The following is a 26,156-nucleotide window of genomic DNA, read 5'->3' as shown; positions in this document are numbered from 1 at the left end:
TATAATTATACCTTGAGATATGGTTTTAGGTAAATTTTAGCCCCTAAGAAGAGTCCCTAGGTGCAAAGGGCACAGCAGCTAGTTTTATTATAATGAATCGTTAGTAAGGTGTGATTTAGATAATTTAAATTGCCATAAATCTTTTAAACACGTTCTCTTATTTGTTAGCTTAACTTTAAAACTTTGGTGACTTGGTTGGGTTGTAAATACTAACAGTATACAAACTTATTTCACAAAATTCTTGGCAAATCATGTTTCGTAATTTTGAACTCGATCATAAAACAAGATTATTTAGCTATTTCAGTTGACAGTGCATGGCTGGACGGTCAGCCATAATTTAGTTCCACAGTAGCAGCGCTAATAAATCTTTTTTCTATCTGTATACCTTCTGATAGGCCCTGGGAAATTTTTTTTTACCTATTTTGGGGAATGTTGCCTTCACCCTCCCAAGCGAAATTGTCTCTGAAATTAATCCCCCCCCCCCCCCCCCCACCACCACTATTTCTTTATAAAACTAAATGTGGAGGATCGACTCCCCCTCTTTACTAAAGCACCCCTAGATGACTCTAGGTGCGTAGCCGTTAGTATATAATAAAAGTTATTCTTGTTAATACAAATGATATGTCTTAGACAAAGAATTAATGAGCAAAAGTTAATATTCCTTTATTAATAATGCAAATAATCATAATTTATAGGCTAATTATTCATTGAACAAGAACGACATACATAAGTAACGAAGCACAAAAAATCATTGATGGACAAACATCCAAATTGAGTTATATCTGTGACGTGTAGCCATAGTAAGAATAAACAGCTAAATATTCTAATAAAGTGTATTAATTCAAGACAAGTTAAACATACAATAATAATATTAATTATAATAGCAAGTATTCACTTTTATGTTCGTGCCGAGTTGCAGAGCAATGACTTGCTCCGAAACGGTTGACACAAGAACTAAAAGCTAATTTACAAAATACATACATTGCTCTCAAATCAGGAAGAAAGGGACTATACATCACATTTCTCCCTGGCTTTAACATGCACATGGATTTCGAAACTGTAATATTTCAGATTGAATATAACAATATGTTTGTTACATGTTAATTATCATATATATATTATAAGTAGCATTGAATGCTTATTAAAATAGATAATAATTGATCTGGTATGACACCTGCCATATATTTTTTTTTATTTTTTTTATTTTATTTCCAGATCTTTAAGCACTTCATAATCATTTTTCTTTTATTATTTTGGTTCCTTAGAACTCTTTTGTGTTTTTTTTTTATATTCCTTTTTTCTTTATGTGTTTTTTTTTTCTTTTTAATATTTTTTATAAAAAAAACATTGATTAACATATAATCATTAAAAATGCATTGATTAACATATAATGCATTGATTAACATACAAACATTGGAATGCATTGATTAACATATATTATAAATGCATGATATAAAAAACACTGATTAACATATAACCATCAGATTTAAAACATGGCATTATAAAGCATTAATTTTAAACCTTTTCGAGACTACTACTGCCTCAACAAATATTTAATACATAAAATAAAATAAATATGAATTAATACACAGTAAACTATAATTATTACTTTCTTTTTCCAGACGCTCTGCTTTTCTTGCCAGATTCTTCAATGTCCATAGGCATGGTAGCTTCATCATCATTCACTCCAAGTTTTGCGGTCTCATCACACAAGCCGTCTTGAGGCATCCTTGCCTCAGTATCACCAAGCATATGTAAACATCTTGCAAATCCGCTATTAACCGCAACTGAAATCGAGGTTGCAACGTTATCAGCCTCCTCCTGATTATCCAAAATCTTTTGATGCTTACGACTAACCTCCTCCCCAAATTTATCAAGCATCATCAATATTCCAGGCGTGTGCTCCATCCTCATTTCCTCCATCGCTTGTTCATCAACACGCCATTGCTGACCTGACAATTCAGGGTCCAGACAAACAGGAATGTTCGGATCCAAAGGCTGATCCTGCTGAACACAAACAGGACCCCCAAACCGAGTAACCAACTTGAAATCACCCTCAAACCACTCATTTACTTTGTGTTCAGGATTAAACTTCCACTCAAGATTGGTTGTCAACAAACTTGTATGAACTTTTCCATCCAACTCCAATCTAAGTTCCTTTACTACATTCTCTAAAGTAGTATCTGGATCACATAACAATATCTGCTTGGCTAGAGTCGGACGGAGACGTTTGCAGCGCATCTGCATTTCCCAGGTCAAAACTCTGGCGTCTACTTTATCGTTCACCAAACTACCTGTATATGTAGCACTCACAAGATTTTCAATTATGTCTCTTTGTCCATCCAATCTAACATAACGTATCTCAGCTGGCATCTCTCCACTGGTGATTAAACTCACCGAATTCACGTTAAGGATGCGGGGAATGAAAACCGATAAGTTCATGTATTCATTCACCTGAATAGAGTCAATAAACACTTTAGAACTCAAATCCTGTTCAGACTTTCAATTTAAACCTTGGTTCATTATCAATGAGACGAGCTAAATCTGCAAGTGGCATGTCCTCACTGCTCAAAAACACATTCCTCGTCGATCTGCCCACACTCAACGTCGGCAGCTCGACGCGCGACATTACCAACACCAGCCGGGATGCAGAGTTGCTGACCAACGCAGATACCGGTAGACCAGGTTTGACTTGATTTCCTTCATTCGCAGATTGTTTGTGGCGACCATTTTCTTCGTTGCTTAATAACTTTTGATTCATTGTTGCCGCCGTAACCAACCTGCAAAAATACAATATAATTAAATTTCAGCATAAGAATTTAAAATCTAGCATTAAATTCTTCCTCAGTAAATCTTTTTTTATAACACCATGAGCAACAACAATACAAAACTACCAACATGGGAATTATACCCAACAACAACATTAAAACAATCAATACAAACTTAGCAAACAATGGTAGTATATCTGTAAACAAATGTTCTAAACCAAACCAAGAACCTGTAACCTGTTCGAAAAATGACAACTTATGATCAACAAAATCCAAATTAGAAGCTTGTCCATTAAAATCCTCAAAATCCTCTAAGCCCTGATATCTAATAGTCTTATTAAAATCAGCAATAAACACCTTTTCATCACTCAGAAAAATCTTTTGTCCCACATGTTCAGATTTCTCATTGGCAATGTGAAGAATTTCGAGTCCCTGCCCCTGATTCCCAATGAACAAATTAGCTGTCAACTTCAAAAATACCGGACTTTGCGAACAATTCAACAATTTTATGTCCTCTTCTGTAACAATCATTCTACTATATTCTTGTATCCCAACTGTCTCACCTTTATATTCCACCAACAAATGTCCTACTGCACATCCATAATCCACACCTAACTTTACTGGAATTTCAACCGCTGTACATTTCTCATACTTAGCAATCTCTCCTAGGTATATAATTCTGAACCCATGATACAACTGTACATTTGATCTAACTTCTGTTTGAGCACATCTAGAAATACTAAAAAATTCCATCATTCTCTCATTCCTTTCTCTACTAGCTAAAAACATAGCATTCAAATCAAACCTGGCCTCCTGTTTTAACAAATCCCCAAAATAACTTCTAACAGCTGCCTTCGGTTCCTCCAAAAACTTGATACCCTCCAATTCTGTTACAAAAATATTAAAATCCAGATGTTGCAAAGTAAGTTTCTCTGTTCCCATAACTTTAACTAAAATATTCCTTTCCGAGTTAGAAACAAAAAGTTGATCATTCCACGTAGTTAAATTGAATGTATCTTGAAAAACTACCTTAAAATTACTGGCCGGTTTTCGTACTACATACGGAAAATAAGGTGAAGTTGATGTTGCCCACAAATGATTTTCTTCAAAGTTCGCCACAATCGTCTTTTTATCATAATCCATAACAACATTTCCCTTGATCAAAACTGGAGTATTTTTTACTAATATATGCAAAGTCCCAATAGCAAAACCTAAGTTGAACCACATGTTATGCGCGTATACTCCCAGTGTCTTGCATTGGATATTTTCACCACCAACATCCCAGAAAGGTGACAATGTTCCATTAACCGTAAAGCTGTGAACAGTTGGCAAATCTATGTTCACTTTGAAACTAATACCATCATGCTGATACTTGCCAGAATGGAAAACCCTTCTACATTCATCCATACTCAACTCTACCTGTTTTTCATGTGGCACGTCTAATACGTGCACATGACTCGCAGTGCCGCAAAACCAGCGCTCCAATTTTAGCCTAACCTCACAACTAATAGCCTCCGACAGTATAAAATCGGTTTCTGCTAACCCCAGTAATTCCACAGATCTGACCGGTTCCATCCTATCATGCAAACAGGCAGCTGATCTAAGTTCAACATCACTTATTTGAGAACAATCATAAGCCGCTAACCGTGGATCCTGTGACGTATACATACCACCAACAATAATACAACAATAGGTTTGCATCACAACAACAAATAACAAAATATCCAAATACCTGACTCCTCTATCATCCTTGGATTTCTTCACAGGTATTGGTCCAGAACGTCCAGAACTTTTTGAACTACAGGCGTCAGGTGACCTCTTTCGCATACCACGATCTCCATCTCGTCTATTCCGGTCATGTTTGTCACCACCGCCGCCTCCTCGCTTGTCATCACGCTCCCGACGGCTATCATGGTAATCTCTTCTCCTGCAAATATTATACAAATTATTACAAATATTATTTTTTAATCAATTTTGCGAGGTTCCGAGTTACTACATCTGCTACAGAATAACGTTCTAATCTATCTTTATCTCTATTCTGTCTATCTTCATCCAATTTTTGTAATTGTACTTCATTTGTAGAACCTTTAGGACGACCTTTCACAGGAATAGTTTCAGACATTTTTTGCGATTTTGCATTATCTAATGATCTATCTAATTCATCCTCCTCAACATCCCTACCTCGTTTAACACTTCCCCTTCTCTGCTCCAAGTTTACAATTTTACTCTGAAGTTTTGGAAAAGTGTCCTCTAAAATACTCATTCGAGACTCTAATTCTCTAGCAGATTCCATGTTAATATCCTCTACACCCAAACTGTTGTCAATTAAACTATTATCAGACGCATAATCTCCATGAAAAACACTATCTTTACTAATAGTAGAATAAGTAGAGTCTAACTTAGTTTTGTCAGTTGTATCATTCGTATCTACACTGTCAGAAATATGAGTACTCTCCAAAGTATCACTAAGATCCTCAACTAAATCATCTAAATTTTCATTATCCTGAGATACAGTTGACCTTTGCTGTGACAACCCAACACCCAAAAAAGATTTCTCCAAAAAATCTGGTGTTACCTGTCCATCCTTCCGCCTTCCAACCACCTCTGGACTAGCGCCACAACTATTCTCCTCTTCAGAAACGCCTGAACAAGATAAATTTCTTAAAGTATTGGGAAAGTCATAGTTTATTTTCAAGGTATTGTCCACAGAGAAAAACTCATCTGTAATCACTAAGTCAATCTTTTCATCTGGAGTCAAGTCTAGAGTACTCTCAATAACATATATTTTATCCCTTGGCACAATTCTTACCCCTTTGTCTTTCAATCTACACTTTTCTAGGGGTTGAACCTCAAACAAACTGTCAGAAATTACTTTTGTCACTAGACACGGACCCACCCATAACGAACAAAGTTTACGAGCTACACCAATCGTTGTGACGTCATAATAAATATAACAATAGGAATTTATAGCTATCGGCCTACCTATCCTTTCGGTATTTTCTACCTGTAAATACTTCTCAGTCCTCTCTTGTCCAGTTCTCCAATTTCTATCAAGACACTACAATAACTCTGAAAAATTCATATGTTTAATTTTCGTGCGTGTTAAAGGATCAAATGCGTCAAGCGGAAGTTTAGGGTTTCTTAGGAACATCTTGAAAAACGGGGAACATCCTAACCTCCGATTAAAAGAAGTGTTCATACAAAATTGTGTAGCTTTAAGTTTATGAGCCCAATCTCCATCTTGAAAACGTAAATCAGTCTTAAGAAACGAATACACCGATTGGTTGTATCTTTCACTAAAATTCGAATTAGCTGATCTGGGAGGGATAAAAATTTGTTCAATTCCCAACCTGAAACAAACTTCCCTAAAAACTTTCGATTTGAAACTTTGTGCATTGTCAGTCCTGATTCTCTCGCACAATCCCCAAACAGAAAATAAATTAAACTTCAAACATTCAATAATTGTTTCAGCTTTAACATCTTCAATAGCAAACAACCACACATATCTAGTACAACTGTCAACTACTATTAAAATATGCTTACAAATGACTCCATTATATTCACACTCATTTAAAGGACCTATAGCATCTATGGCCAACTCTGCCATAGCCTCCCCAGCCAAAGGAGAAAACTCTATATTATGATTATGTTTTGGTTTTTTACGTCTATTCAAACAAATAACACAATTTGCAACTGCCGCCGCTACATATTTAGACACATAGGGAAAAATGAAGTGACGGTTAATCCTGCTCAAAGTCTCCAAATAACCCCTATGTCCCGCTGTAACATCTGCATGAGCTAACAAAAAAACTTTATTGTACATTCCAATAGGTACCACTACCTGTTCTATAAATTGAAATTCCTTCTGGAGCCGCATAGGTGAAGTCAAAATAATTAAACCATCTTTAAAACTCAAATGTTCGAAAAACCTTAATATTTGTTTACCACGATAAGGCATTTGAGACAATTCTCTGGACGTGGGTTTGACATTATTTACAATAAATTTCCTCACCTCAACTAGAACAGGATCCTTCTCCAGACTGCGACTGAATTCTCTCGCCTTCAATCTGGACGCTATTTGATTGGCCGTCTCTGCTCCAATTCCTGCAATAAGACATAATTTAGGATCTTCTAATTGATATACAGTATCCAATATTAACTCTCCTTGTTCGTCCGTCGATAATCTAGATATCCTATCTTTACTATCCTCTAATGCAGTACGTGACAATATATCAACATTAGTATGCATCTTGCCCTGCCTATGTACAACCTCATAACTGAAGGTGGATAAAAAATTTATCCACCTTATGGTGAGGCCAACAAAATATCCGTTCTGTCTCCAAGTAGATAAATGTTTCAGTGCAGCTGAATCAGTCCTCACTATAAATTTCTTGTGTCTCAAATAACATTCAAATCTTTCAACAGCATTTACTAATGCACATAATTCTCCTTTATGCGCTGCATAATTGGCTTCATGAGTTGAACAAACACGTGACCAACACGATATCATTTTCTCTTGACCATTTTGTTTTTGACTTAACACTGCAGACATAGCTGTAGATGACCAATCTGTATCCAACACAAATGGTTCAGCCTCCATCCTCCAATCTGGAAATGATTTACTTATCTCTTCACAGAACAAATCTCTAGTCTTTGTAAAAGCTTCCATACTTTTTTCATCCCACTCTATTTTACTACTGTTTCTGAATTTGTTCAATGGTGCCGTAATATCAGAAAAAGTCTTGAAATATGAACCATAATAATTTATGAAACCAGTAAATCTTTGAATATCTTTACCTGTTCAGGTACTGGCCAATTCTTAATTTTTTCAATATATGCTTTGTCCATGAATATGCCTTCTGCATTTATAATATGGCCCAGAAATTTCACTTCCTCTGCAAACAATGTACATTTTCCAAGATTAATCTTGAGGCCTGCTTCACAGAATGTTCGTAGTAGTGTATTCAGATGCTCCAGATGTTCCTCCACATTCATACTATACACCAGAACATCGTCCAAATAAACTAGACAAAATGCTCTTAGTTCAGGACTCAAATCCATTACTCTATCCATCAATTTTACAAACGCACTTGGAGCATTGGTTAATCCGAACGGTAGCCTCTTGAAGCAATACTGCCGTCCATTAGAACAAAATGCTGTATATTTCCTGACAGATTCCTTCAAGTGCATTGAATTATACGCCGAAGTAAGGTCAATAGACGTAAAAATCTTCTTTCCTCCAAGTTTGTCAAATAGCTCACCAATGTTAGGCAAAGGGTAACATATCTTCTCAGTTATCTCATTTAACGAGCGGTAGTCCAGCACAAACCTGACTTTCACCTCGTTAGTGTTTCCCACTTTCTTCTTAACAGCAAAGATTCCAGAATTAAACGGTGAATTACATTCTTCTATCACATCTGTTTCCAACCATAAATCAATCTGTTCTTTTAGTTTCTCTGCATGATGAGGATTAAGTCTAATCATTCTATTTTTGAAAGGTTGAGCTCCAGGAACTAACTGAATGTCATACTCCTCCAAAGTACAAGATCCAATATCCGTAGGGTCAATCGATAATGCCTTAAAATTCTTTAAAAACAAACCAACTATTCTACCTTTCAAAGAGACATTATCTTTTAAAAACGGAACTTTATCCAACTTCAATTTATCTTTAATAAAACGAATCTTCTTTAATGTTGTTGACACATCTTCTTTAACTCTATTCTCTTGCAACATCGCTATCTTCTCTGCTAAAAACAAATTTCCAACCAAAGTACCAGCAGGAACAGATTTCTTAACAGTTTCGAAATTCGTAATTTTAGTCATAATTTTACCGTTTTTTCCCACCTCCGTAATTCCTTCATTTATCAACAAGTTATTCCGGCTACAGTAACCTTGTCTAGGAGCTATATAACACAACTGTCCTTCAGACATATTTCCCTTAGTTGAAACTTCTACCACCACTGTACTTAAGGCTGGAATATCTATTCGATTTTTCAATGAACATATCCATTTTTGGTCTTGTAACTCAGCTACATTAATCTCAGGTTTCTTAGTTCTTGCCTTCTCTAGTTTCTCCAGAACCGTATGAACCAAATTCTTCACTACAATCTTTCGTTTAGCTACCAAATTCACACTGATTCCATGCATCTCAATTCTGTTACCATCTTTGGCAAATATCGTCTTCACGTGATTTTTGTTCAGCCAATGACTGCCTAGATTCATAGGTACAGTCATGCCAGAAATCACAAAGCAATCTTCTTGAAAACTGTGGCCTCCAATCTGAAATTCAACATTCCGAACAACACCATCAATCTTGATGCTGGAACCCTGCACGCCTGTTTCTTTCGAATCCGTCTCTTCAATTATACAATCAAGCTTTCTAGCCAACACTTGAGATATCAGGCAGCCTCTTGCATTTCCGCTGTCAATTAAGGTCAGGATTTCCATGCCACCAATCTTCGTTGGAACGTAGACTTCAGCCGCTCCAGCCGCCATCTCAGAATCTTCATGAAACTTATAAAACAGCTATCTAACCAACACCAGCAGTTATGAGGTTGTAACTATCCAATTTTCTATCAAATAACTATCTATCTGTTTACAACAAATAACAGAATAACGGAATAAAACAAATCACTCACCGACAAAATTTCCTCCACCAACAGAAACGTCCAAAATATATCTTAATCCACAATCAACAAACTTCTCTCCGGCCAATCTAAAATATTACAAACAATTTTAGATGCCAATTAATAGATAAATCACTTTAAATAAGAATTAATATCGGTATTAATATATGTATAAATACTTACAAGACCAACTTTCGAGCAGCAATATATATAATAGTAATCAAATATTAACAGCATAAAACAAAATTTTAACAACTCACCATCAAATAAATAATGATAACAGTATCTCTCAACCACCACAAATACTCTTCTCGGCCAATCTAAAATAAAATACAATTATTTTAGATGCCATATTTAAATGTTTTCACTGAACAAATAAACTTGCAACACATTCAATAAAAGAAATTGTATTAAGAAATATAACATGAATCAAATATTATCAATCACCAAGCAACTAAATTAATCTTTCTAAATACCATAAATTCAATTTTTTTTGTAATTCAATAAAATATTACCTAATAAAACTATTATTATCAGGTTAATAACTGATCTCCTGCACACTACTTTGATGTATGAAAGTTTTGAAAGTTGAAATCCAACTAACTATATATCTCCATACCTGAGAGCACCTTCTTGCGCAGCTCTGCTTCTGTGCGCAGCTCAACTTTCTGCGCATGGAACGCCCCACGCCTTGCAGCTACCTCTCTACACCACCCCATTTTGCGCATACCAGCTCTGAGAGATAGTGCAAACTTCTTTGCAAATATGTTCACTCCCCCTTTCTCCTCAAACAAGAGAGACAGCTCCACCATATTTGCGCATACCAACTCCGAGAGACGCCCCCTCCCTTCCTTCATAAAGAGAGAGACTACTCCACGATTTTATCTACTGCATTTTAACAATTTTGCTTCATGAAATTCTAAGCTTCATAAAAAATTTTGCTGAATCAACATTACTAAATCGCAATATAATTGTTTTAAAATTAAATACTTAAAACCACAATAACTGACTCAACTTTTAAAACAATTTTCCACATTTCATCAAAATTTAATACTTTTCAAATATCTAATTTCACATTTTTATCAAATTTAATTCAATTTTAAATTCAAATTAATATTCTTTCAATAGCAATTTTACAAAATTGTATTCCTAATTTGTTTTTTCCATTTTCACTTTTTTATTATTCTTATCTCTGTTAGACTCCACAACAGTCTGAAACAAAAATGAATTTTTCTAATTTCAACAAAACATAATCAAAAACTAAATTAATTATTTTGATTTCTTATTATAACATAATCTCATAATTTCATATACGGTTATAAACAATATGTTATATTTTCATAATTCAATTAAACCATCAAAATAAATTGTCACAATATTAGAGTTGCTTCGTTTACTCTCTATCATTAATTTTGTTTTGTTGTTGTTTATTTACAATGCGCATAAATCAAAACAATGCCGCGTAACAAATAGAAAATGGAATAAGGTTTTAATGATCATAATACATACAAAGCATTAATACCATAAAATGTCATCTATTATAGCATTATTCCATGCCTCGACTTCCGCTACAAGATCATCTTCATAATCGCGTGCCCCTAAACCATCGACATACGCCACTTCCTTCGTATCTTCCCCTTCTTTCACCTCTCCATCAATTTCACCAACCAATTTCTTTTTGTCAATACTATTTTCATTCTTTTTAAAACTCTTTTGCCCCGTCTTATAAGGAACAAAAGGCTTGTTTCCCCACCGCAAAAAGTATTTTCCTTTAGGATTAGGCAACTTTTTATCTCTAATATCAAAGCAATCCCTCATCATGTGACCTTTTTTGTTGCAATAATAACAAATAAAACCACCTTGAATTGCGCCAATTAAAGGAATAAGTTCAGCTGGTCCGCCAAATTCATCAGCTAAATCAATTTCACATTGATTTATTTCGTATGACAAATTATCTTCATCACTAACCTGATCAATAGTTACAGGATTTGACTTGGAACCAACGCCACCAACCATCGTTTTAGCCAAAGCCATCTGGTTTGTTGTACATCCTCTAGCCATTGACCCTGAAATTTGGTTAAATTGTAGCCCTTTAACAATCAGTTGTGCTTTAACTATTAACTCTGTCTGAAACTTCGTTATCATTCGCACTTGTCCGTCACGCTCCAAATCCAACGAAAATTGACGCATCTGATTAGCCAAAAGTGGAGATAAAATCACATTACACACTTGAGAATAGAAATCCATAAACATATCATCAGTTGGTTTCGGATACGCACGTTTCCAGAATGATAATATCTTATCAAAAAATGCATCAATCTTATCATTCTCATGTTGCTTAACACACAAATACGCATCTTTACACACGTTTTTCATGTCGGGTGGTAAAAATGTCTCTCGCATCTTACACAAGTACCCCTTTAATGTTAATCGTCTATTCTCCATATCAGCAGGTTTTAGTGTATAACCACAAGCGGTTCTTACACCCACACACTTATCAAACAAAATTTCCTTACACACTTGATGATTAGTCATATGATAGCGTCTAGTAGTCATCCAAAACCTCTCCAAATAATCATCAAAGAAAATCACATCATCGTCTACCAAAAATTCAGGCGCATTTTTTCTGAACTGATCATCAAGCTTAGCACACGTTTCATTGTACCTATGAACATTCTCCTCCCCCTGCGAAACATACAAAGATCTATCTGGTACATAAACAAGAGATTTACACCAACTAACCTGCGATTCACTCAGTCCAGCCTCAAAGAAATTGAGCGTATTAAAATCCTCCGCCTTAACCTCAGAAAGGGCTGGCCACCACATGAGAACTCCATTGTAGATATTATCCACAGCATCAACCCTAGACAACTCCCAAAGTTTTATGATCTTATCTTCATGATCTTGCATTCCACCAAAAAATTCCTGAACAAAACTAAAGCAAAGAAATAATACAATTAAAAGAAAATCTGAGCCGTAGGTTCGTACTACACTACTGCGCCAAAATGACGTGTAGCCATAGTAAGAATAAACAGCTAAATATTCTAATAAAGTGTATTAATTCAAGACAAGTTAAACATACAATAATAATATTAATTATAATAGCAAGTATTCACTTTTATGTTCATGCCGAGTTGCAGAGCAATGACTTGCTCCGAAACGGTTGACACAAGAACTAAAAGCTAATTTACAAAATACATACATTGCTCTCAAATCAGGAAGAAAGGGACTATACATCACATCTGTATTAAATATTCAATGTTCAGTTTTGGAAACCAAAGACAATTTCGAAAAAAAGGTCTTTTCCATTTATAAATTTCTAGATAAGTTTCAAATAGCAGTAAATTTATAATTTACAACTAGCGCAACTTCTCTATATTTACTAACCTTAGAAGTCTGTTTGTTGTTTTGTTTCTGCATCAGATTTAGAACATGAAGAAAATCCACAGTCACATAATGATCTTCCTCCATAAATATCACTAAGCCTGAAATCATTATAGGAATCATTATAAATTATAGGGGGGGAGGGTCACAAAAAGGAAAAAGAAGTTGGTGGGTTATTTATACTGGGGTGATTTCTTTTTTTTTGGTGGGGGGGGCGGGCAAGGTACCCTTCCCAAGAATAAGAATAAACCTTCCCAGGACCTATGAGAAGCTACGTTGTGAAGGAGAAGCATATCGGTTAAGCGGTTAGAGAGATCCTTCGGTACAGACAAAAAGCTTACTACTTTATATAATACTAGCGGCTTCGCCCATAGCTTCTAGGGGCTTTGTCCCATGAGGTAGTTTTTAAATTTTTTTAAAAAAATTCATTTACTGTGGGGTTGGGGGTGTTCCACCCCTCATGAAAAAAACTTAAAACCACCACAGGACATAATTCTACTTTGTATTATAGTTAAGCAATTAAGCATCCAGTCCAAATGCTTTGTCAGACAGTCTGTAAAAAAATAATACTATATAAGACTACACCCCTAGAGGCCTCTAGGGGAACTTTAGAAGAAGTCACAAAAACAAAACGAAACACAAATTTAATACCAAGGATAGTCATAAACCTGATGAGGACCAAACTGAAGCTACATTAAAAAGGATAAACATATATTTTTAACGATAGCGAGATCCTTCGGTACAAACAGACAAACAGACACTTACATACAAGCACAAAGACATGCTGTAAGTTATATATATATAGATGATTAGTATACCTTTAATTTGACCTTGAAACGTATTTTAGTTTTAATTAGAATCTTATTCTTTGAAACTTTTATATTTAATTAGAAACAAGAACATATATGTTCATACTAATATAAAAGGATTCTGCTAACCGGTAGACCGATATGATTCTCCTTTACAATGTAGCTTCTCATAGGTCCTTGAAAAGTTTATACTCATCCAATTGGAGGGTTCCATCACCTACCTAAGATAAATATCCCCTGGCAAAAATGGAAAAAAAACCTCTCTAATGTTTTCCTTTTCCTTTTAAAACTGAATAGAAGATTGGTGGATCTACTTACCCCCCCCCCCCTCATTATACGCCCATAGAGGACTCTAGAGTTAAGGTCGTGCATGATTAGTGCCCCCCGAAGAAATATGGCATGGAAGATAGTTTTTTCATTTATTTCAAAGGGGGTGGTTAATTAATTAAGAATTGCCAAATTTAAAAATGGAAGTTCTCTGTAAGTTTTCATTTACTTATATTTCCTCATTTATATTTTTCTTTATTCCAACTAATATAATGTAATTCGTTGGCAAATGGATTACTCTAAAAATTACGTCAGTGGATTTAAATAAGAAGTTCTAATTAATAAAAGTTTTTTCTTTATTATTGTTCTTTTCTTTAATTAAAAAATTTTAAGTAATATGTACTTATTGTACAATTACATATATAAAATTAATTTCTTATGAAATTGAATTTTTTGAAGCATGGTTCGAATTTGTATCTGTAAGTAAAAGCAACAGGATGTCTTTATGTTTCTGTGTGTAGCGAAGGATCTAGATAAATGATGATCTGCACAGGTTTTCTTTTACATTGAAGTTTTTATAGGTCCAGGGAACTTTTTTTTTGAGGGTACCTCCAGCCTCACAAAAAAATCGCCCATATAAAATAAATCCCTTTCTTTTTATCTTTTTCTTTTATCACGGAACTTTAAAGTACTGGGTTGACTTCCAACCCCCCTCCTTTCCTCAAATGCCTCTAGCCACTATTTTTAGATGCATAAGAAAAAAATATATTACCTTTAAAGCTCAAAGTTGCATTAAGATGATTGAAAATTCTATTTGCTTTCCACCACCAATGATGTTTTGTCTAAATAAATAACAATAATAATAATAATAAAATTTTGGGTGCTAATGTAAATAAATCTTTAAAACTCACAGAAAAAGACGACTGAGTTTGTCGACGAGAAGCATAGCTATCAAAAAATTATCTATAACTATTATAGGTTTCAAATAATTTTTTATTTCCATTTTTAAAATATAATAAGTTGTTTGAATATGTGTTTGAAAAAATACGACGTCACTCCCCCTAAATATATCGGAAGCAAAAATAAATGTTGAAGCCGTATCTTAGATAAAATAACCACTGAAGCATTTTTCAGAAATGCAACTACAGTTCTTTACTTAAAAATGTTTTACAATGTTCTTAATTTTTTAACATCACATTAAAAAATCAAAAGATATTAAAAGGATAGATTCCAAATTAGAATTCATCCTCAATTACGACGATTAAAATTTTCACTAAAAGTTTTTAAGCCAACAAATAAGACAAAGTGGTTTTAAAACAATGAGTATCAGTGTAAAAAAAACCATAGCTTCCTTGTTTTTGGCAATTCAAAAGAAAATCTCGAATTAAAAACGCTTAAAGATCAAACTAAAAGATTTTTTAATCTCTTATCCTCTTTTTGCAATTGATGATTTTAAGAAAAATCAATCATATATCAAGTAGATTGTAGATAGCACTACAAAAATATCTTTTAGAAGCGAAGCAACTTTATAAGTAAGGTGTTGTTATTCACCATATCTAATTTTATTTCTAACAAGGTAAGAAATAAATGCTTTGGGATTATTTCAACTGAGTGTGAAGGTACCCCCAAAATAGTTAAAAACCTTCCCAAGACTTCATAAAGGGATAGATGTAAGCAAAATGTAAACAATATGAAATTAATTCAATTATGTTTGAAGCAATTTAAATTGCACTGAATAGCTATTGTTTAATTTTAATTGAAGATTCAACTACAATCTTGCCAATTAATTTAATAAAATCGTCTCATATTTCATCTTTAAACTATATAAAAACAAAATGTTTGGAATACCTAAAAAACTGAATTGGATGATTAAATCTCAAAATATCTTTTTTAAAGTAAAAAATCTTCATATTTAAAAATGAACATACGAACTTTCTAGTATAAAACTATAAGGTTGCTATGCTTAATAAAATGTAAATAATTGTTACATGAATCACCATGCCCAGTTTTTGAGGGATAGTACAATTATTACATGCTTAACAGAATGAGTTTTTTAAAGGAGCGAACATACTGTACAATTGAAGTATTATCTGTTTGTATGCAATGCACCGTACCTGTGTAAATTTAGCTTCTCTATAGTGTCCATAGAGATCGGGCCAGTCTTTGTTAATACAATTCATTTTCTGCACTCTAAAACAATTAGTAATAGAATAACGAAAATTTGGGTAAAGTCCCTTTCATGACATCGCCTCTTCGTGGTTCAATAGGTTTATAATCTTTTACTTTAAATTTTAATTTTTTCTTAATTTTATCAAAACTAAAAGCTGCGCACCAAGCAACTAGGAGAGAGAGGGGTAGGTCAGGTAAATGGCCTAAAACCCCCATACGACATTTATAAAGATATTTAGCTTTAGACCAAAAAATTTCTTCTCAATATTAAAGCCCCTAGCATTTAAAAGGTTTGAATTCAAAGGGGTAAGCCAGGGGGCAGAAAATAGCTAAAACCATATCAATGCTTTAATCTAATTTTTAAATAGCCCTAAACCATCCAAAGACCTATGCGTATCTTCTTTAAAAACAAAACTAAATTAGTAGTTATTGAAATCTTAAGATTCAATCAAACAAAAAAAAACTACTCTAAATTATAGCACTAGCAGCTGAGCCATAGCATTTAGGGGCTCTATATTCGTAGAGATATGGAAGGGCAGAAAAAAAGCCCAAAACCAAACCCAGACTTATTTATGAAATAAAATTGTCTAAAACCATCTCTGGCCCTATAAGAAACTACACTGTAAAAGAAGAACCTTATTGGTTCAGTGGTTATCTAGATCCTTCGCGACAGACAAAAAATACCTTATTACTTTATATTATAGGATAACAAAGGTATTTAAACAAGAGTACAGACAGAGTATCACAATTTAGGAATCGTTAAACACGCTACGTTGGTTATAATTTCATTCATATCAGGGATCTTAAGGTATTAGACAATAGAGATAAATAGATATATCCATCCCAAATTACGATAAACAAAATTGCCCATTTGTTACATCAAAATCATTGGTTGGAAAGTTGAGAATTTGTAATTTTGACTAACCAATCAAAATTCAGTTAAAGTTCCCAAAGTTTTTGATTCAACAAAAATGATAGAGTGGTTAGAAAACTTTGTGTACCAATGTAATTTACAGTCCAATGTCCCGTCCCTCCCTGAAGCTAAGGCAAGTTTGAGGGTAAAAGTTTGAAACTAAGTTTTCAAAGGGAATGGCAAATGAATGGAAAATTTTATAACAAAAAAGCAGTACACAACCAATTCCGCGCAGTTTACAGTTTGGCGGCAAATTTAAGTAATAGATTTTTATGAGCAAAATTACATTATAATGTACTTTGTCTGTCGACCAGTCAGTCCGTATTATGAGGAAATGCGATTTTCTTGGCTGTTATTAAAAGGACTCTCCACAGAAAAATCAACTTTGGATTTTTGAAAATCTAACCTGAAATTATTATTCTCTGTTCAATTTTAGGCATTTTTTGTTTTTGTGGCATCGCGATCGAAGCCCTCCTTTAAGTGAATCCTCCCGCCATTTAATTTGTGCTGCTTTAGTGATTTTTAGCTTCTATTTTTGCCGCCGTTGCCGCATTCATCGCCCTTCTCCGCCGCTACTCCGCTGTACGTCGCTTTTTAATACATGCTCCCCTCTCCCTTGTTCAGAAATTAAATGGAGGCTGGGGGTGTTGTGTATAGCTACGTACGCAATGTATAGCGGAGTAGCGGCGGAGAAGGGCGATGAATGCGGCAACTGCGGCAAAAGATGGTTATATTTGGCGGAGGCGAACACAAAATGGAGGCGGCAGGATTGTCCAGTCAAGGAAGAGGATAAATCGTAGAGCGGCCGGTTGCAATGGAGCAAATGTTCTTTAGCGGCGAACATATATTGAGTGGAGGAAAGTGAAGTATATATTGTTATAGCGGCAGTACAAATAGGCGGCGGACAAAATTTTCAAAGGGCTTCGATCGCGATGCCACAAAAACAAAAAATGCCTAAAATTGAACAGAGAATAATAGTTTCAGGTTAGATTTTCAAAAATCCAAAGTTGATTTTTCTGTGGAGAGTCCTTTTAAAGATAGATAGATGAAATTTTGGTGAAAATTCCTATCACATATCTAGCCTATACATTGTTTTGCCCGTCTGTCTATCGTTCATGTTTTAAAATGCATAAACAATAAACATAACAGCTAAACTAATCTTATTATCCAATAAGATATTCCCAATAGTTTTACAAGAAACATAAAAAGAAAAACAAAGTACCCTGAATTGTCTATCATCATCGTATAATGTGATGAAACTTGAAGCGATAATATACTTTAAAAATATTGATTATTTCAAAACTTTTTAAGACAGTTTAAATTAGAAGTATGCTGTGTTAATGGATATAGAATACACGTGGATATTATGACAGGGGAAAATTGTCGTTCATTTAGGACATCACTTATTGTGGAGGGGATTGGTACAGAGGGTGATTAGGGAGGATCGTTATTTTAACCAGCTTCAAGTTTCAATTATTAGAGTACATGATAAGCTGGTGTATGTAATGATAAATCCATTACTGTGTTTTGGAATTCACATTTGTATAGTAAGATCTCAAAAAGCTGGACTTACAGGCTTAGAAAAGCTTTGTATAGAGGTTAGGTTAATATTTCTGATCACCTTAAATGTGGAGTTACTCTATAATTTCCATTGTCCGCATAGGCGTCCAAGGGGGGGGGTAATGGGCCATTTGGCACCCCCTAACAATTTTGGGGGTGCCGTAGGCACCCCCAAAATTTTTTGAACAATACCCCCCCCCAAAAAAAAATTACCCCTACCTTGGGGGTGCCGTAGGCACCCCCAACGATTTGGGGGGGGGTATTTACCCCCCCCGAACCATTTTGGGGGGGGTAAATACCCCCCCCAAAATAAATGTTCTTTAAAAAAAAATTTTTGGGGGGGGTATTTACCCCCCCCAACTTGAATGTTCTTAAAAAAAAAATTTTACTGAAAATTTTTTTTTGGAGGGGGAGGGAGTAATCCCCGACCCCCCCCCCTAAAAAAAGTCATAGTGTGACTCGAGCCTTGAGGTGTAATATATTTTATGTTCCTCGTTTGGTCTCCTAATAGTTAATGAAAAGTATATCCTAATGTTTCAATTAAATCAGATCTTGAAGACGACATTTAAACCGGCTTCCAAAAAACAGGTTTCTTATGAATACGTTCATAGCAGACAGATTGTTATTGTTTACAAATTTCATCATACACGCTAAACGAGAATAAAAAAGTGAAGTTATATTTTAATTGAAAAAAAGATTTAAAGTATTTTGGTGAACTGTGTTACCAAAAATAAAATAAGTAGTACATTAGTCGTTGAAATATCAAGCTTTATATCATTGCAAACTGTCAGTCAGTCATAAAATCTTTAGGGTAGGGCAGGGCCAAGTCAGTTGCTAGGCGAAATCGTTATTATTTTGACAAATCTTCATTAAATGACATTTATCTCCATGTTCTAATCGATTGACAGAAAATTACATGAAACATAAGTTGTTTGTTGTTAAATTGTCTCTCTCTCTTTTTATTGTCTTTTAAATAATTTGCATCGTGGCAACGCCCCTTAAGGGGCAATTCGTCGTAATTTTAAAATGGCTTTTGATAGTTTATTTTAGGATAGGTTATATTGGTTTAGGTGATTGCCCCACATGGTTAAGCAATTGGCCCCCCGCAGGGGCTAGAAATAGGAGAGAAGCTTGTGTGAAAAAAACGAAGAAACGCCCCTTAAAGAGCGTTGCCACAAAAGGGACTATACCCCAATATAGTCCAACCAGTTAAAACAGTTCTTAACCATGATAACAAAAAATTTAATAGTTTGATCATGTTTTATTTGCTTGGGCCTTTATAAGGGCTAAAACCATCCCGGGGATCTATGATGTAATTGTAAAGCACTGAAGATTCCATAAAATAGATACCTAACTAAATTAAATATTTCATTAAATAATGAAAAAGAATTTCTTTTGGCGATTTCTTTTGGGAGGATGTCAGGGTGTCTCAAAACTAGTTATAAAACTTACCAGGACCTATAAGACGCTTCACTTTAAAGTATAATCATATTGGTTCATTGGTTAGTGAGTTAATTATTGTATTTTTATGTTCTAAAGAATGAGATACTACTATATATTTGAATAGTAGTGGCGCCCTTAGCATCTAAGAACTCGTGTTTTCTAAAGGGTAAAAAGGGAGAAGAAAAATAGCCTAAAACCACTCAAAGGATTGACCTATAAAAGTGTGGAACCATCATGGGATCTATGTGAAGCTTTCCTAAAAAGGAGAACTCAGTATTAAAAGTAATGAAATCTGAAGCTATAGTCAAATAAACCTTACTTACTACTTTATGTTATAGGATAGTACTTATTAACTTAATAGATTAGGTAGGTGCTTTTTTTACATAATTAAATTACCCCCCCAAAAATTTTACCCCCGGGGTAAATTAGTTTGGGGGGGGTAATTACCCCCCCCAACAGATTTGGGGGGAGTATTTACCCCCCCCAACAGACTTTAGGGGGGGTAATTACTCCCCCCAATCAAATTTTACCCCCGGGGTAAAAATTTTGGGGGGGGTAAAAAAAAATTTCGGCGCGCTTCGCGCGCCATTTTACCCCCCCCAAACACGAATTACCCCCCCCCCTAAAAATTTTTTACCCCCCCCAAAAAAAAAGCTTGGACGCCCCTGATTGTCCGCCAGTCTGTCAAATTTAAATAATACTTACTCTGCAGAATTTCCATTTCTTGGACAGTCATTTGAGGATTGACCTACAAAAATTGAATTTGTTAATTTTCTTAAAAGGGCAGCTTCTTTAAAGTTGGGAATTGTCCGTTTTTTTAACGGTAATCACTTTTAAATAAATTTAGATGGGTATAATCCTCTTAGAAATATTTTAATATATTTTATAACTATGAACTCTGGCCGCGGCGCTTGGCACCCTTGCCTGCCTAGCCGCAGCGCAAGGGTGCCGAGAAGAACGCCAAATTTATTTTTAAGAAGAATTTCTAATTACAAAAGGATTACTTTTTTAATATTGTAAGTTTGTTTTTTTCTGAGTTCATAAAACTGATGAATATACAGACATACAATAACTATAGAGTTGCTGTACTACTATATAATTATACTCGCCCCTTGAGGACTTAATTTTTTTCTAGGAACGATATCAATTGAGAGGGCGGTGTTACCCTCCTCCAAAAAAGTTATAGTATTTCCCAGGACCCATGCGAACATTGCATTGGATAACTATACCTATTCACCGATAAGCAGTATCCTTTCATAATTACAGACAAAAAGACATCATGTTACTTTTATTTATGGAATAATTATATAACCTGGGAAGGTATATGGATGTGTTTGTAGAGAGAACGGGTAAAAAATTTGCATCACTCGTGTAAAATTGATTGATCTAAAAATAAGAAAAATATTTCAATAAATTTTTAGTGTAACACCCTAGCTTATACCAATAATAGAATTAATTTGAAAGAAAAATCACGAAACCTATACGTAATTTCAGCTGGGGACCAACACTTATTAAAATTGACGACCTTTTATCTGCCCCCCCAATTATTTTTTTAGATTAATTTTGCTTGTTGGTAACACCCCATATCTTTTTCCTACCCTGTTTAAAGAAAGTTTAGGGGAATGGATACAACCTCTGACACTAAAAAAGCCCACCCCCCCCCCCATGTGGTCTATAATACAGCCCACTGTATTTTGATTTCAGAATATGTCTGAAGTTTAAGGTGCGCCTCGCGCACGTTACTGGCAAAGACTGTGCACACCACTATTTTTCTCTGTCGCCTTCAGTAACATAAGAACTTACTCTAATTATAAAGTAGATGCACTTTACTAGAATGGGGTGTTTGAGTGGTCAACTATCACTATAAGGGACTTTACCAATAATTCAATTTTCTTATAAGATTATACTTTGATGGGTTAAAATGATAGATTTTTATATCTGTACTTCTATGCTTTATTTTTGTGCTGTCAATAAATTTGTACTGTAGTGTAACACGTAGCAAACCTGCTTGTTGTTGGGAAAGTTATAGGTTCAAATATCGGCCAAACACTGCGGTATGACAAAAGACGTTGAAAATAGTTCCTGCTGTTTCTATGCCATCAATAGTTAAAATGTGGAGAATATCTTGGCCAAAATCAGGTACAATTTAATATCATGTTCAGTTTGTACTAGCAGGCAAAGGGTGTGCAATCAAATAACTAATTTTCTCGATATTGTGATATGGTTATAAAAAAATATGTTTTTTTTTACACTTTTTTATAATATATAACAACGGTTTCGCCTCTGGCATCTAGTAAAGGGAATGTCAATAAATAGTCTAAAACCATCACAAGACCATAAAATACCTTCCCCCTTAAAACAATAGGATTTTATTGATCCTATAAAGGTTGAAACATCCAGATCAAAAGCACTCTCACTAATTAATCCAATAAAAACTGATAATGGAAGAAGGAAAAAAATATATTCAAAACTAGCGCGTCTTATATTTTTTTCATGTTTTAAAGCAAATCTTATGCAGATAAATAGCAAATAAAATCCACATATAGCAAAGAAAACCCATGTCTCGCATTGGTTAAGACAGATTAAATAAAGGTAATTAGTTTCTTGAATTTTGTTTCTTAAGATAACAATTCAAATTAATTTCCAAAGCATCAACAATTATGACAAACAAAATCACCCCCTATCTGTAGATTACAAATATTGGTTGAGCAGTTAAGACCTACCAATAAACATTTGATCAAAGTACCCAAAGATTTTAAGCTATTGCCTGAGAAAGTATGTTCATAATACTTTAAGTACCATCATAATTTACAGTCCAATGTCACCTCCCTCCCTTCATAATTTTATATTTTCTTGCAATATGTGTGTCTTAAAGTCTTGTAAATCACGCAACAAGTGTCTGAAATATGCACAAAAATCCAAACTTATAGATTAGCTTCGCTTTTGCAAACATTCGGAGAATTCTTTTTATCTACATTGACAGAGCAGGGAGGGAAGGGACATTGGACTGTTAATTACACTTGAACCCAAAGACTTAAATAGTTGGCTCAAAGACTTTGGGGACTTTCTTAATTTTTATTGGTTTGATTATCGTGTCGAGAAAGCTCAAAATGTCATGTGTGACGTCATAAAAATCCATCTCTTTTTTAGGGTTGTCCTTTCCCACTTCTTTTCTCATCCCTCGTTTATAGACGTATTTTTATGACGTCACACATGACACTTTGAGCTTTCTCTATCGTGTCCAAACTTTTCAACTAATTATTTTGATCAACGAAAGGGGTATTTTTTGAAATCATCATTGAGAATGTACATCAATTTAACGTCCATTGTAGGATTCCTTAAGATTTCTGATGACGTTAACAGAAATTGATGCGTTAAAAGCTTTGTCAAAGTCAAACTGTAATTAAATGTATTATTTCCAAGCAATTGAGAACAGGGTACTTGTTGAAGGGATTAGGTAACCATAGAAAAAACTATTTTGCATCCAATTTACTATATAAAAGCGTGCTTTCACACAAAGTGCATAAAAAGCACAAAAGACCTCCCCATGTTAACCTAAATTATAATTAAAGGGGGGCCGGGGGAGGTTATCGTTTGTTTGATCCTTTAAGTTAGGTTACATTGGGTATTGGTAGTCCTCCGCAGGCATTTTAAATAGATAGACCAACCTCCCTTTCTTTTCAATAATTCTAAAGATAAGGGGGGGGGGGGGCGTTGCATCAATGCTGAACAGGCACTTTGTGTGAAACCCTAAAATAATTTAAATCCATTTTTTATAGTAATTCGTTACTAATGGAAATTTTTTTTTATTTTTTTATTTTTTCTCAGAAATATTAGGTACTTTAGAAACTAAAGGGATAATATAATGGCCCATTAACAAATATACATCGCTAATGAAGATACGCAAATTTATCCCTTTTGTATATTACAAAAAGAGGTTAAAACTTTTAGACTTTCAACTTAATGAACCAATTATCAAAATGCAATGAAGTCCTCAAAGTGGCTAAGTCATGGAATAAAAAAACTACGGTGACTAGTGTAATAAACAGCTCAATGTTCCCTGCCTCCTTGTGCTTTAATTAACAAGTTAAATACATTAAATAATTCCAAGCAGAGTATAATTTGAAATTATATATTTGACTATTCACAAAATATAAAAGTAAATACAGTGTGTTTTTTTATGAGAACTTTTTTGAAAGCAATTTTACCCCACTTATAGTTATCAGAATTTAATGATTAACGGCTTATTTTCTTCGTTTTTTATAACCATTTATAGAACATCAAAAAAATATTCAGTTTTGCAGCCATTCTTGCAAAGGGTAGAAGATTTGAGCATGAAAAAAATGCGCTAAAACCATTTTTAGATGTTGACACCTAGGTTTTGAATTTTTGATTTTACTCTACTTTTTTAATAAAAACTGAAATATTTTTTTTATGTTTTTTAAATGGTTATAAAAAACAAAGAAAATAAGCCATTAATCATTAAATTCTGATTACTGTAAGTGGGGTAAAATTGCTTTCAAAAAAGTTCTCATAAAAAAAACACACTGTATATAGCAAAAATGTACGTTAGAAGCAAAATAACATAGCTAAAAGCTAATAAAAGTAAAAAAAAATAATATAAAAGATCTTGCAAATGGGAGGGCCAATTATTTCACAATTTTAAAGAAAGTTTACTAATTACCCAGGGAAAAAGTTTACAATTTTTAGTTGGTTTGATACCCTCATAAAAAAGGTCTAAGCTCTTGAAGTGTACACCTAGAGGTAAGAATCAAACCTTTTTTTCTTAATAAGTTTATTATTGTTAGTATAGTAGATTGTTTTCCTTAGTATTTTAAGCTTCGCCTTTATCTAATGTCAACATTGTGTAAAATATTGATATTAAAAGTTTATCCCGCATAAGACGCATTAAAATATAGATTTCTTTAATTACTATTAATTGATTAATTAAAGCAATAAATTTTCTCTCTTTTTGCAATTGCCCTTTTCTCATTCTTATTTATTATTCAACAAGGATGACAACATCCATAAAAGCGAATGCCTGAAATGGTAGGACAAACGGACATTAACACTTGTATAGTGTCAAAACTTAAAAATCAGAATATAAATGAATAAGAGTCAAAGCAAAATTGTGAGTAAATTTGTTGAAAAACTTCTTGATACAGGATAATGTTTATGGCCATACTTACATTTATAGGACTTGATTTTAGAAATGCTTTGCTTATAATATTGTACTTTGTTGTCCTAGGAATCAGTATACCAAAAATCAGAACAATTGGATAATTAGATCACATAAAAATTAGTTGTTAAAAATGTAAAAAATCAACATGTTTAAAATGGACGTACGGACATATTGGTAATAATTATAGAGTTGCTACGTTATCTAAATCGTACCTAACTACTACAGGAATCACCATGCAAAATTTGAAATCGATGAGACAAATTATAACATGCCTTAATTAATGAAAAAGCTATCTATCTCAGACGTACGGACGGACGGACGTACAGACTGACGGACGGACCGACCCTAATTATAGAAAAGCTTCGCTTTCAATAAGTACCTCAGAAATGGTGTTTATGAAATCACGGACGTCCAAGGAGGGGTGGGTCGGTGGTTTCAGATTATATTACCCTCCATAACCCCAAACTTTTAAAATTTGTTTATATTCCACCATAAAAAATGGCATCCCAGAAGCCCTAAAAACCCTTTATAATTAACCAACACACCGACGAACAGATCAATTTAATTGTAGATAAGCGTAGCTGCTACAAAATTTACCTGACTAAACTGTTGATGTCATCCTGCCATACGTCATGACTGCACACATTAACAATATTCAATTATGCATATTATTCAACTAGAAGGATGAAGGGACAGTGTACTTGTGCCATTCTCAATTGGGTCATTGCGAAAAATGGTGTTGCGAATATTAACACAGTCAAGTAGCAGAAAACAATTTAATAGCAGACGAAAAAGGTCATATGAAAAAGAGAGTACTATATACGTCTATACTATAGATAAATTGTGAGAAGAATAATCACCCAGGTTATCAGTAGTATACTTGTAAAATACTCATCATATGGATATGGCTACTTTTAATATAAAAGTACAAATTTTCATTTTGTAAATTTTTGTATGTTTTGTGTATGTATTTAATTTACATATATGAGGGTGTATGTTGTGTTGGTCCATCATCCATTACGTAATGGATAATTT

General features: G+C 34.1%; 1 protein-coding gene across 1 annotated transcript in view; it reads right to left on the bottom strand.

Moving 5' to 3' along the window:
- The window catches only part of Mgat2 (alpha-1,6-mannosyl-glycoprotein 2-beta-N-acetylglucosaminyltransferase), a 68,899-nt gene that overhangs the window by 16,786 nt on the left and 25,957 nt on the right, over positions 1 to 26,156 (bottom strand). Inside the window, exons 10-15 of the mRNA XM_080180912.1 lie at positions 25,719 to 25,760; positions 21,252 to 21,325; positions 20,645 to 20,687; positions 15,969 to 16,044; positions 14,627 to 14,696; positions 12,782 to 12,879 (exon numbers count right to left, since the gene is read on the bottom strand). Coding sequence (XP_080037038.1) covers positions 12,782 to 12,879; positions 14,627 to 14,696; positions 15,969 to 16,044; positions 20,645 to 20,687; positions 21,252 to 21,325; positions 25,719 to 25,760 — 403 coding nt within the window. The remainder of the gene's footprint in view (positions 1 to 12,781; positions 12,880 to 14,626; positions 14,697 to 15,968; positions 16,045 to 20,644; positions 20,688 to 21,251; positions 21,326 to 25,718; positions 25,761 to 26,156) is intronic.

This window comes from Acartia tonsa, chromosome 13, assembly GCF_053477335.1.
Source record: "Acartia tonsa isolate MP-2025a chromosome 13, ASM5347733v1, whole genome shotgun sequence".
NCBI classification, from domain to species: Eukaryota; Metazoa; Arthropoda; class Copepoda; order Calanoida; family Acartiidae; genus Acartia; species Acartia tonsa.
This window is presented reverse-complemented; position numbering and strand designations above follow the sequence as displayed.